Genomic DNA, 13,644 nt, shown 5'->3' with positions numbered 1-13,644 from the left:
TACCCTAGCATTTCAATAGTTGATCTCAGATAAACAATGCTAGTACAGTGATTGCAAAGACAAAGAAATAGACATTCTCTCATTTTACATGACTGCTTAGGATTTTTATTTGTGTTTAAAATTTAGGAGTGAGACAGTATCAACTGTGAGGTGCATTATTCTTGTTTGGGAAATATGAATTTTAGCTTATATGTGACAAATTTTACTGATTTTATTGGCTAATCTTTAAAATTCTTTTAAATTAACTAAGCAATGAAGAACAAAATAAACTATCACTGGTATAATTTAGTACATATGTAGGTTGTATCTTTTTTGTAATTTTGATTTTATTATAATTCACTTATTTGTTATTATAATATTACTACTGTGAAGAATAATATGTAGGTTTAAGTTTTTTCTAATTTAAAATACATTAATATAAATAAAAAGAATCAATCCTTTACTTTTTTCCTTTTTTGTACTGTAATATGAAGTGGTCTAGTAATATATTAAAACTTTAAAAATGTTTCTGAGTTTTATTCTGGACTTCATTATTATTCATATAAATTCATATTTTTTTTTCCTGAAAGTGTTCTACAGAGGGGATATTAAAATTATCTGTTTCTGGTATCAAATGTGTCAGGTATACCACTGATAAAGTAATACAGTTTTATTTATAAGAGTTAAAATACACTTCTAACTGAAGGTAACACAAATTAAGAGTCAAATCATTTTCTCAGCTCCCAAAAGTCATAACCTTAACAAGAGTGACATATTCTTGGGAGTTCTTGTGCATCAGAACTGTTTTCTGAGTACTGAATACAATATTTGCTCTTCATGTGCCTTAGCAGATGGAATTGAAGAAAAAAAGACCAAGGTTTATTTCATTTCATTTCATCTCATTTCATCTCATCTCATGTCATTTCATTTCATTTCATTTCATTTCATTTCATTTCATTTCATTTCATTTCTTTCTTTCCTTCCTCCCTCCCTCACTCCCTCTCTTCCTTCCTTCCTTCCTTCCTTCCTTCCTTCCTTCCTTCCTTCCTTCCTTTTCATCCTTCCTTAACTCCCTACTTCCCTACTTCCTTTTCCTTCTTTCAAGATTAGGTAAGATGAAATGCTAGCCACTAAAAATGATTAAATCCTGGAACATATTGCCAAAGGAAGCTGTGGACATTCACTCTGCTAGAATGAAAGATTCAATCACTTTAATCACTATCTTAAGCGATCGTGGTTTCAGGTATGCAGGTAGGCAAAATTTTGCATAATTTTAGAAGGCTCATGGATTCTCTGCAGCCTATAAATAGAACACACCCTTAAGAAGCCCCCTCTGTTTTAGCTCTAGTATTTATAATCCTTCAATTCTCTCTCCCTCATCCTGACCATCTCTCAAGTCTTTCATAGTTTCACCTCATCCATGAACCTCTGTGCAAATACAGAGATAATATATGTGGAGAGTATCTACTATAGAGCCTGGTAGAACAGGCATCCATCAAATGCTAGCTTTTGGTTTGTGGGTATTCCAGCCTCTGTGCTGACTCCTTTTCTAAATTAATATTACTTTACAGTTTACAATATACAGTTAATCAGTGTTTCTAAGTGTATTAGCTTTGTTTCCCTAGCAAAATAATTAGGTCTGTGAGAATGGGGAAACTGTCTTCTATTTCTCGAATCCTCCTTTCTGGGAAAGAACTATTTTGAGACTCTTCTGTCCCTGGCTAAGTTGGCTGCTTCTTTACTCTTCTTGAAGAAGTCATATTAACTAGCAACACTATTTTCCAACGAAGATTCCTAGCTTGAATTTTTTAGTAATTGGCTAAAGCAAGACCTCCTCATGTGCTATTATCCCCTGTCTCCAACCTGAGCTATGTATCATAAAATTTCTTATGGTCAGTCAGGTTTTCTCCGTCAAAACTGACCTTTATGCTGACCCGCCATATCTAAAGTTCTCTGGTCTCTAGAGCAAATGATGTCACATTTTACTCAAACTGATGCTGAGAGATGAAAGTAGCTAAAAGTGATCTCTTTTGCAGGATGTTCTGAACTGTATTGAATCAGCCACTTGCTTGAAAGCAATGGAGTGGACAAAATTAGTTTTTGTTGCATCCAGGCTTTTTTTGTTTTGTTTTTGTCTTACATAAGTATTACTTTTTTTCGGGTTGTGAAAGTTGTGAAAATTATAGCCAATTGCCCATGGAGGCATGCAGAATATAAAACAAACTATGGGAAACAAACATGTCCTAAAAATAAAACATGAATATAACTTTAAAGCAGTAGCTAATTATTGAGAAAAACTACAGGTGTTCAGCCTCGAAATTCTACCTGATTTCTAATTATACGTTAAATAAATTTTTAGCTGAAGAATCTCAAACCACTAAAATTGATAAAACATGAATCTGCTTGTTAAGGATTCCACAACCAATCTGAACTAAGGAAATCCATACCACCCAAAGAAGGAAAATACACAAGCTTTCAATAATCTTCCTCAAACCCCAAGTGGCAAGACAAATTTTAGATGGCCAAAATCACCAACAAAACGACTTGAAAATCCTTTCAGGATCCTTTTGCTTTTACCTACAAGAGCTGCTAACACAGGGATTTTACTCAGGAAAAAAAAAAAAAAGAAGTCCCATAGTAATTTCTAAAGGTGTCATTCATATTTGCCCAGCAAACCTGTATTTAGTGGAAATGTACCAAAGCTTGTAGTATTGATAGTGAATTGTAGTACTAAACAGTTTCTGTTGAGAATATATTCTGATATATGGGGGTGTTTTTTGGTACTTTCCTTGTAACATTCATATTTGCTATTCTTCACAGCATCATATTGGCTAATTATTGTAACTTTGAATATTATTGAACACATATAAATACCTAAAGTAGCATGTCATGTGAGGCATCTATGTGTCTTGAGAAAAGCCAGAAAAATATTGAATTATTTGTGTTGCATGATTTCCTCATTAGTCAAGTATAGGACCTGATGAGTTTTTATAAGTCACAATGCTCACCATTTTTCAAAAATTTCACTTTATCCTAGTCTTTCCTTGTGATGAATTTAGGATCTGTTCTAAATTATCCAAATACACATTTAAAATAAGGTAATGCTGGGGCGCCTGGGTGGCTCAGTCGGTTAAGTGTCTCAGTTCAGCTCAGGTCATGATCATACAGTCTGTGGGTTCGAGCACCACTTCAGGCTCCGTGCTGAAGCTCAGAGCCTGGAGCCTGCTTTGGATTCTGTGTTTCCCTCTTTCTCTGCCCCCTCCCCCCACTCACACTCTGTCTCTTTCTGTCTCTCAAAAATTAATAAATGTTAAAGAAAATTAAATAAAAAAATAAAGTAAAATAAAATAAGGTAGTGCTGAGAAAGACTGTGGCATTTTTGTAATATTACCTGCCTACTTTGGAGGCAAGGTTTTTTTTTTTTAATTTAATAAGTAACTACTATATGCTTCAAAAAAGCTGACTACACTTTGTTAAGAGCTTTGTTAAACAGAGTTATTGAAGAAAACTTTGAGCTCGGCATGTTCCTTTTCCCTATAACCATCGCTATATTTCTGTCAAGTTGAAGCAAAAAATGTTCATCATTTTGTCAGCTCTGTCTGCAAAGCACAGAATTACCTTCCCAAGCTCCTGAGATTTATGCTTTTAATTACCTCCTATCTGCTTCGCTACCCTCCACACCTAAGAATCAATATAAATAGTCTTATTTATGGGAAAAATGTAAAATGTTTGACAAAAGCAGGCTATCATTTTCTAGATTTCCATTTGATGCTATTGATTCCTTCTATCTTCAGTCTCTTTTTCTTGACAGAATCAGTTGGTTTTTCAAACTTACAAAATTATTCATTTATCTAATAATTTGTACTGCTTAACAGTTGATAGTTGTAAACTTTACAACAAGCTTTTCGGTTCCCAACCCAGCAATGAGGTTATTATTACATTGGTATCTCTTTATTTAATCACCAGCGGCAGAATTCAGCTTAAGTGTGGCTTTCTCCAAACCTCCTCATCATAAACTCCCTTCTCAGTGAGGACCAACTTCCATGGCTTATTTCATCGCTGAATGGGAGACCACTATTAATACAGGTGAAACCCAGCCACCTAGGCACCAGTACTTTTAAAACTCTAACCCTCATATTTTATCAGCATCAATTCTTTAAAACAAAACCCTAACAAATTATGTATACACACACACACACACACACACACACACACACACATATATACATATATATACACACATAACAAATTATATACATATATCTCATTATACATAACAAATTATATATATCTCATTATACATAATTGAGATTAGACAATTTCTTTACAATTATATGAATATAAACATAGTATAAATGGATAGACTAAGGAAGCTGCTAGAAGGCTTTAAGAGAAATAGAGCAGATGTGTATGGGTGGCAGGCAATGGTTGTACATGTACTTTGGAGAGGAGGGAACGCTTAGCAATTGATCTGCAGAATCAACACAGGTAGATATTTTTTGGATGTATGTGACCATGGAGATGTAGGGAGGGTCAAATATTGAAAAAAAACCAGAATGTTCGAAGCTTTCTTTCCTTAACATATCGGTTAGGGTAACACACTATCAAATGCAATGTCTAAGAATTCAGGAAATACAGGATAAACTTTTTTTTTTTTTTTTTTTTTTTTTTACATAATATGCTGGTTAGAGTTTCAAATAATAAACTCAAAGTGTTTGTTTTTTGCCTTCTAGGGAATTTTCCAAGTAAAGTACCTCTGAATTTAAAGCAATAAATCCAGTTATAAACCTCAAAAAAGCTTCATGACGACACTACAGATGTCCAAGAAGGACAGGGAAACTAGTATATTTGTTGTACTTTTGTGTCAGAGAAAGAGGAAGAAGGGGAAAAGAGAAAAGGGTGAGGAGTGGGGAGAGAAGGAAGATAGAGAACAAAGGAAGGAGGAACGTAGTCATTCAGTAGAAAAGAACGTGTTTTGACACGGAAAGAGAAACACTGATAACTCATGGTTAGAATTTCTGGAGGTAAAAGCAAGCACTAGGCAGCCAATAGCAAAATGTGGAATCTCCTGGAGGACTGTCATATGGTGACTAATAAATAAAAAGCTTGACCCTTCGGAAAAAGAAAGTAGCTGCCCTTGCAGCTGAGTGCCTCTTCAGCTTTGGCTGTGAGGGACATCTTCGAACACAGAGTCTAATGGGTTCCTGTTGGCCACTTGGCCCTTCCTAGGGAAGGGCCGGCAGCTGCTGCAGGGACCTGCTGCCCCATGGCAGCTGGTGGAGAGGTGGAGTCGGGCCCAGTGGCCAAAGGGGATGGAAGGTCAGCCAAGAGCACATGGAGAGGGTGCTTACGTGGGCCCAAGAGCTGTGGCTTTCTCCCTAATCTCATGACTGCTAAAATCTCTGCCGGATGACAGAGGATGCCAGGTCCTCTGGCAGAAATGGCACTAAAGCCTCTTCAATGGCAGATGGTGGATGGGGGCAGTTTGTTTATGCAAGACGGAGAATTTGTATTGTATTTTGTGAACTGCTAAAGAAATCAGGAAGTGGGCATAAGATCAAAACAAAAAAGAGAGAGAGAGAGAGGTGGCAAGAACCAGGAGGGCATACTTAACCTGATCCAAAAGAAAACTGCTAGGGGGGCGCCTGGGTGGCGCAGTCGGTTAAGCGTCCGACTTCAGCCAGGTCACGATCTCGCGGTCTGTGAGTTCGAGCCCCGCGTCAGGCTCTGGGCTGATGGCTCGGAGCCTGGAGCCTGTTTCCGATTCTGTGTCTCCCTCTCTCTCTGCCCCTCCCCCGTTCATGCTCTGTCTCTCTCTGTCCCAAAAATAAATAAAAAACGTTGAAAAAAAAATTAAAAAAAAAAAAAAAAAAAAAAAGAAAACTGCTAGGAAGGCAAGGATGCAAAATGCTGAGGGAAGGCCCTGAGGACATATGGATCACACACCAACTGCGCTCAGACAGGAACTGACGGGGATTGTGGAAGGACTGCACTTTCTGAAATTTCAGAGAGATTTATAGTAAAGAATAGGAGAGTCAGGTCACCCACACAAATGCTCACACAAAGGTTGGTCAACCTGACATTTTAACTTCTAAGCGAACCCTTCATTTCCCGTCCATTTGTACTTAGTCCAACGTAAATCAATGAAATGGCATGAGGTCATCTGTTTAGGCCTCGAGACATGAGGAAATAGAACACAGCAAAAAGAACTAAAATGAGAGAGCGAGCTACTGGGTAACCAAAGTGCAAAAACCAAACAAAGAACGACACAACAGAATTAAAAATCTAGAGAAACTACAAAGTAAGGCAAAATAAAGAAAATGAGAACAATAAGTGATTCGAAGGTTATTGTGCTATTCAAAGGTAATACTGTAAATCTGAAACATCAAACGGGGTAGCACCAAATGAGTAATGAAAGCCTGTGGGGTCAGCAATTAGGGACACTACATCTCATGCTTAATCAATTGTAGTATTAATGCTGAGTATCAAAATTTTAGGGTCAATTCCTAAATTAGAGTATATAAAACTTGATTAAAAAGATCATTATGCTCTCCTTTCAATTTGCCTATCAAGCATAAAGGACCTACTAGTATATTAAGGGTGTTTATGATTAACCGTGTTCTGAGATGATAATAATAATAAAAGGAGATCATCTCTATTTTTAAATCAAGTTGCCCTGATTTTGTGTCAGATCTGTTTGAGGATCAGTTTCCTTTATCCTTCTGCTACTATTATCCAAAGAAATGAAATTAATATGTAAATCAGAAAATCTTCAGGATCTGCCAGCTGTCAACCTAGCCAAAAATGAGAAAACATTAAGCCTCAAAATTATTTTAAAAGTCTATGTTAGCTCTAGTTTCTGATCTTTTCATGTGAAAACCAAATGCCCAATAATTTTGAGAGTTTTTTTTTTTTTTTAACCAACTACAGGATGGTATAGACCTATTTCCCTGGCAAGAGTTAACTCTAGTAATATATTTCCCAGCTAAAGGGTAAAGATTCAGATTTAGGCTTATCAGTTTACGACCACACTGTAGTTGCAGTACACTCATTCTTTGGAGAAGAAAGGGGCATTCAGGCTTAGGACAACTCAGTGCTCAGCTTCAACCATGTTAGAAAAAAAAGGTGGCCAAGAAGAAACTAAGGATTTGGGTGCTGCACAAATCTGTGCAAATGTCTGGGACTCAGTTGGGAAAGACATATTATTCCTGGACTGCAGTGCCTGCCCCTGGCAAAGTTAATGGTGTTAATTTGTAAAGGTTCATTTGGGAAATGTTTGTGATTAATGCTTGCTCATTTGCATAACAGTATATCGTGTAAATAAAGCTGTAGCCTTTTGCTTTCCAACAGTGGAGTTCTACTGAGATGATAAAAGCCGGACAAAGGGGGCTACGGGACACTTAAACTAGGTCACATTGAATTTTAATGCATGAAGCCTGCCGTGGTACATTTTACATGGGTAATGGAGAACTGCGGAATGCAGTCTGTTTACTGTGCAAATCTGCCTTCCAGATTTTTCAATAAACATATTTTCTACACTGAAGAGTGAAGCCAATTCAGTCTCAGGCTGATTTAGAAATGTTATTAAAGAAAATAAGGATGAGCATCTCCTTAATTCTTACATTAAAATGTAAATAGGGTAATTATAAAATAATAAACTCTCCCCCAAATAAAAAATGCTCAGTTTCAGAGCTCAGTTATGCAGATTATAGCACCATTACTAAACACGGAGAACATGTATATGTCACACTTGTGAATTTGCCATCTAGACTTTGTGACTTTACTGCCCAGAGTCTAGCATGACTCAACAAATTAATTTCTTTCCCCACTGTCAGCAGAACTTTTGGGTGGCGACAGGGAAGCTGGTGGTCACAAGCTCACCTGTATACATTTGTCCATGTCTCTATTAGTAAGTATCAAGAAAATTACTGACATCAAATGAAACTCAAGTCAAACTTGAACCTACTCCCAGAGTAATCCTGGGGCACGGAAAGGAGATTGGCATTCCTCCTTGTGACCCAACCCATGACACAAATGAAAAATAAAACTTGTAGTCATTCCTTTGGGGTCTTAGCTGTTCCACCTGTAAGGTGGAGGTGTTTATACCCTGTCCTTCCAACAGAAATGCCATGGAAATGATTTTTAATCATAGAGCTGGAATGGTCCTCTCAAAAGATCATGTAGTCTATTTTAGGTTATATAACAAGAGGAAACTGAGACCCATAGTGGTGAAGTGATTTATCAAGTTCAGAATTAGGATTTAAATCACATTCAAAAACTTAATCCAGAGTTCTATACTGCATGGCCTCTCTGAGTATGCACTCATAAAAACATACAGCAGAAGACCTGCAACATGTTCTAAGAGGATCTAAGAAAGTTCATCTTTAGATGCTTTCATTCATATTGTTTGCTAGTAAAAGTTGCTGCTGGTCTCTAGAGCCGAGTATGATGGTAGGCATAAAATAGGAGCCCAATATATGCTAAGTAAATGAGTAAGACTGTTATGTGAGGCAACATAATATACTAGGAAGACCTATGGCTTTCAAGGCAAGAGACCTGAATTTACGTCCTAGCTATCATTTATTGACTATGAAAATCTATATGATTCCAAAAGATCAGAAACAACCTGTGTTCACCCATAAGGGACTATTTAAATAAACTATGGAACATCCACACGTAGACTACTCTTAGTTTTCTCTTGCTATTACAGCAAATTACCACAAACTTAGTGGTTTAAAACAACACATTTATTATCTTACCGTTCTGGAGGTCAGAAGTTTGGGTATCATTGGGCTAAAACTAAGATGTTGGCAAGACTGTTCTTTTTTTGGAAGCTCTGGGGTAAAATAAATTTTCTTATTAATTTTCCAACTTCTAGAGGCTTCTCACATTCCTTGGCTTGTGGCCCCTTCTCTCACCTTCAGAGCCAACAATGGCCAGTCAAGTTGATCTCACATCACATCATTCTAACTTTCTCTTTTGTCTCCCACTTCTACTTTATAAGGATCTTTGGCCATAAAATAATCCAGAATAATCTATTTTAAGGTCAGCTGATTAGCAGCCTTAATTCCATTTACTACCTTAATTCCCCTTTGCCGTACAAGGTAACATAGTAAAAGGTTTCAGAGATTAGGATGTGGACACGTTTGCCTACCACATCTGTAAAAAAAAAAACAGGGAGCCTCTCTATGTTCTGATAAGGACAACACTCTAGGATATATTGTTATGTATAAAATTCAAGGCAAAGAAAAGTATAAATAGTACACTAACTTTTATGTAGAAAAGGGAGAAAATAAGAATATTTATACCTCGTTATATTTGTATAAACAAACTCGGGTAAGATATGTAAGAAATATTCAAGCGGTTACAGATAGACAGGGAATGGCCTGGAGGGTGGGAGGATGGGGAATGAGATGGAACAAAATTTTTCAATGTATGTTTTGAAATTAATTTGCTTTTTGAACCATGGAAATATGTTATTTTTTTAATTCAAGGGATTCATAATTGCCCCAAAGTCCCTATTATCCACTTGATAGTCAAAAGCTTTTTTTTAATAGAAATTTTAATGTTTTTATTTATTTTTGAGAGAGAAAGAGAGAGACAGAGTGAGCATGGGAGGGGCAGAGAGAGAGAGAGAGGGAGACACAGAATCCAAAGCAGGCTCTAGGCTCTGAGCTGTCAGCACAGAGCCCACACGGGGCTAGAACCCACAAGCTGTGACACTATGACCTGAGCTGAAGTCAGACGCTCAACTGACTGAGCCACCCAGGTGTCCCAAAACATTTTTTTTTTTTTTTGAAGAGCCAATCTATCATCAACCTTGTTACTTTTCTCTTCTTAAGTTAACTCTTCTAACAGGCAGATCCTCCATTGTCAATGGCTTTGCATCAAACAATTCTCCAACATGACATTCACAGATTTCATGAAAGTCTGCCTTTTTTGCAAAATTTTTGCAATTTCACTTTGCAACCTGTTTGTATTATGAGACATTTTTGACATCCAGTCTTGTTGCAGTGGGAATGCTAGACGTAAGTATGGATCATGTCTTCAGATGGACATAACACTGTAAGTGGTCAGTTAAGTAGTAAACACTTCCATTTTAAACGTCTATTTATTATTTTTGAGGGAGAGAGAGAGCAAGTGGGAGAGAGGCAGAGGGAGAGAGAGAGAGATAATCACGAGCAGGCTGGGTGCTGTCAATGCAGAGCCTGACACAGGACTTGATCCCACGACCGTGAGATCATGACCTGAGCCAAAATCAAGAGTTGGACACTCAACTGACTCAGCCACCCAGGCACCCCAACACTGCCATTTTATATTCATAAAGTTACAGAGACTTTCATTTCCCTATGTGACCACAGAAATGTGGATAATAACTATGCAAAACTGTTATATATACTTGGATCTATTTTAACATTTGTTATTCTGTCTTTTCTTGCAAAAGTCGTTTAACTATTATACTTTAAATCTAGTAGTAATATTGTAGTTCAATATATTTCATAGTTATATCTCTATCATGAATTAGTCTTCTATTTACAAAATATTTCATGATTCCTATCAATCACTTTGACTTTTTTTTTTTCTAGCCAGGTTTACTGAGGTAAACTTTCTATGAAATAACATTCCTTTGCAGGTATTTAGTTTTATGAGTTTTGAAAAAAAACTTGTTGTGTAACCACCACAGTAATGAAGATATAGAATATTTTCACACTTGAAAAACCTCCCTCATATCCCTCGTACCCTTTGTAGTCAATTCCGTAACCTCATCCCCAGTCCCTGTTGACTACTGATCTCTGTCCCCATAGTTTTGTATTTGGCAGAAAGTTACATAAGTGCAATCATATAGCATACAGTCTTTGAGTCCAATTTCTTTCATTAACATACTGCCTTTGAGATTCTCCCATGCTGTAGGATGTTATCAGTACATCATTCTTTTAATCACTAAGCAGTATTCCATGGTATGGCTATACTTTTGTTTATTTACCCAGTGATCACTTGATAGACATTTGGGTCAATTCCAGTTTGGGGCAATTATGCATAAAGCTACTAGGTGACACATATGTATGAACATAAGTTTTCATTTCTCTTGGATAAATATCTAAAAGTCAGATTGCTGGGTTGTATGGAAAATGTATCTATAACTTCATAAAAATTTCTTATAAATAACTATTAAACTATTTCCCAAAGTCCCTGCACCATTTTGTATTTCTATCAACAATGAATGAGAGTTCCAGTTGCTCCTCATCCTTGCCACTTGGTATCATCAATTTGTTTAATTTTCGTTATTTTAATAGGTGGAGTGGTATCTGATTGTGGTTTGTACTTCTTTAATGGCCAATCGTGTTGAGCACTGGTTTGCATATTTATTTGTCATTCCTTTTTCTTCTTTGGTAAAGTGCTTGTTTCAATCTTTTGGCCATTTATTATTAATTGAGTTGTAAGTTATTTAAATATTTTGTATACAAGACATGTTTTAAATTACTGTCTTCCAGTCTGTAGCTCTTCTTTTCATTTTCTTAAAGTAAAAGAGTGTCATTGAAGAGTAGAAGTTTTTAATTTTGATGATGCCTAATATACCAATATTTTTATAGCTCATACTTTTTGTTTCCTAAGAAATCTTTGCCTAATTCAAGGTCACATAGATTTTCTCCTGTGTTTTCTTCTAGAAGTTTTATACTTTTAAGTTTATACTTATCCATTTGAGTTAATTTTTGAATTTTGTATGAGACAGCTGTCAAGGTTCTTTTTTACAATTTACATGTGGATATCCAATTGCACTATCTATTGCAAAGATTAGACTTTCTCCATTGAATTGTCACTGCAACTTTGTTGAATACAAACTGATCATATAGCCATGGGTCTATTTCTGGACTCTGTTTTGTTCCATTGATCAATGTGTCTACTATTCTTTCACCAATATTATAGTCTTGATTACTATAGGTTTTAAGGTGGCTATTGAAATCAAGAAGTGGAAGTCCTCAAAATTTGTTGTTCTTTTTTTTTTTTTAAGCTTTAGCTCTTATAGGGCTTTTCTTTTCTATGTCAATTAAGAAATAGCTTGGCATTTTCTACAAAAATGCTTTCTGGGATTTTAATTGGGATTGTGCAGGGTCTATAGATGAATCTGGGGACAGATGATAATATTAAGACTTCAAATGAATTGATACTATATAATTCTCAATTTTTTAGGAACACTTTAATTCTTGAATAGGCAGTTGAGGAGGATTTTATCAAGTGCCATAAAAATTTATTTGACCTTTAATGGAAATCACATTAAATATACCTTTACAAATCATATTAAGCATGACAAAAGCACTCTTTTCCAATGACTATAAGTTTTATTATGTTTCCTATATAGAATTATCAAAATATCATTTAATGGTATATGTAAATAAGAGTATTTATTATTTTAGTATTTGCAAGAAACATGAATCCTGTAACATGTTCTTTGAAAAATGGCTTCTGGGATGGAGTAACTCAGGAAATAACACATATAATATACAGCTGTAGATTCAGATTTGTCTTGGTCATTGGCTTTACTTGGTAATTGGGTATTATAGACATTCTAATATTATTTATTTTAATTTCATGTTATCTTATTTCTACATTTTAAAATCTATTTTAATAAGTGATTTATATCCTTTTCTTTTTCTTTTCTTTTTCTTTTTTTAGCAGGATGGTTATGCTGGCCAGATAAAATAATTTACAAAGATTTCCCTACACTTCCATGTTGTGGGAAAATATAAATTGTATAATAAATTCTTCTCTCAGGTATTTAATATGATTTGGCATACACATAAAATGTGACACTTGTTATAAAGAGAAATAACAATGGTTTTCTTCAGCATTCATTGTATTTTAAACCTTAAAAAATATTTTCTGCTATTTAAGTATTTTTGCAAAGTAAACATAATTTGAGTGAGATTAGAGAAATTCTTGATTTTTGATATTAACCACTCTATTGCTCTGGTTTCTATGTTGAATCTGAATCGGAAAATGTGGCACGCTAAAGAAAGTGGGCCACCAGTGGGAGTGGCTGCTCGAGGGCATGTAAATATGAAGAGATATACATATCCAGAACAATCAGACTTTCAGCTTGACAGACTACAGAGAGCAATGAAAAGGTGATACTCACATCTGAGTTAAAGCGAAGCTGACAGACATTACAAGAAATAACTTGTTTCTTCTTTGGGGGAATGGACACTCCAAAAGTATGGTTAATGACTGCTTTTTGCACAGGATCCATCTGAAGAGCAAATGATAAAATAGTCAATTTACAACTTCAAAGGACAGACAATAGTGTGAGCAAGTAGAAGTATTTATATTATTTCTTAGGGTTTTAACTTGTAGTTCCCAAACAGTGATAATACAGAATCTCACTCAATAGTAATGTACTTGTTTCCAGTAATTAAAAACGAGAACAAAAAACTGGTTTGAAATAATGACCCTCTCTCCCCCGCCCCCAACCAAGTCACAGGAGAATTACAACATCTCAAGAAATCTTATACCTATATAAGGAACCTTGAAAAATCTTAAAAGAATCATAAAATAAGAAAATTTAAGATCAAAAGGTCAGGGTCCAAATTTACTTGTTAATGTTTTCCCTATATGAGGTGATGATACATAAGATGGTCTGAAATTACCTCAATGATGATTACTATGCAT

At 35.6% G+C, this 13,644-nt stretch overlaps 1 protein-coding gene across 9 annotated transcripts in view; it reads right to left on the bottom strand.

The window, feature by feature from the left end:
- Window positions 1–13,644, bottom strand: part of ZNF385B (zinc finger protein 385B) — a 401,094-nt gene that overhangs the window by 47,863 nt on the left and 339,587 nt on the right. For all 9 annotated transcript variants that reach the window (XM_078451131.2, XM_078451132.2, XM_078451129.2 and 6 more), the window contains one exon: window positions 13,115–13,225. In XM_078451131.2, coding sequence (XP_078307257.2) covers window positions 13,115–13,225 — 111 coding nt within the window. The remainder of the gene's footprint in view (window positions 1–13,114; window positions 13,226–13,644) is intronic.

This window comes from Panthera onca, chromosome C1 (genome assembly GCF_046562875.1).
Source record: "Panthera onca isolate mPanOnc1 chromosome C1, mPanOnc1 haplotype 2, whole genome shotgun sequence".
Classification (NCBI taxonomy): Eukaryota; Metazoa; Chordata; class Mammalia; order Carnivora; family Felidae; genus Panthera; species Panthera onca.
The sequence above is the reverse complement of the archived record's forward strand: the minus strand, read 5'-3'. Positions and strand labels throughout refer to the sequence as shown.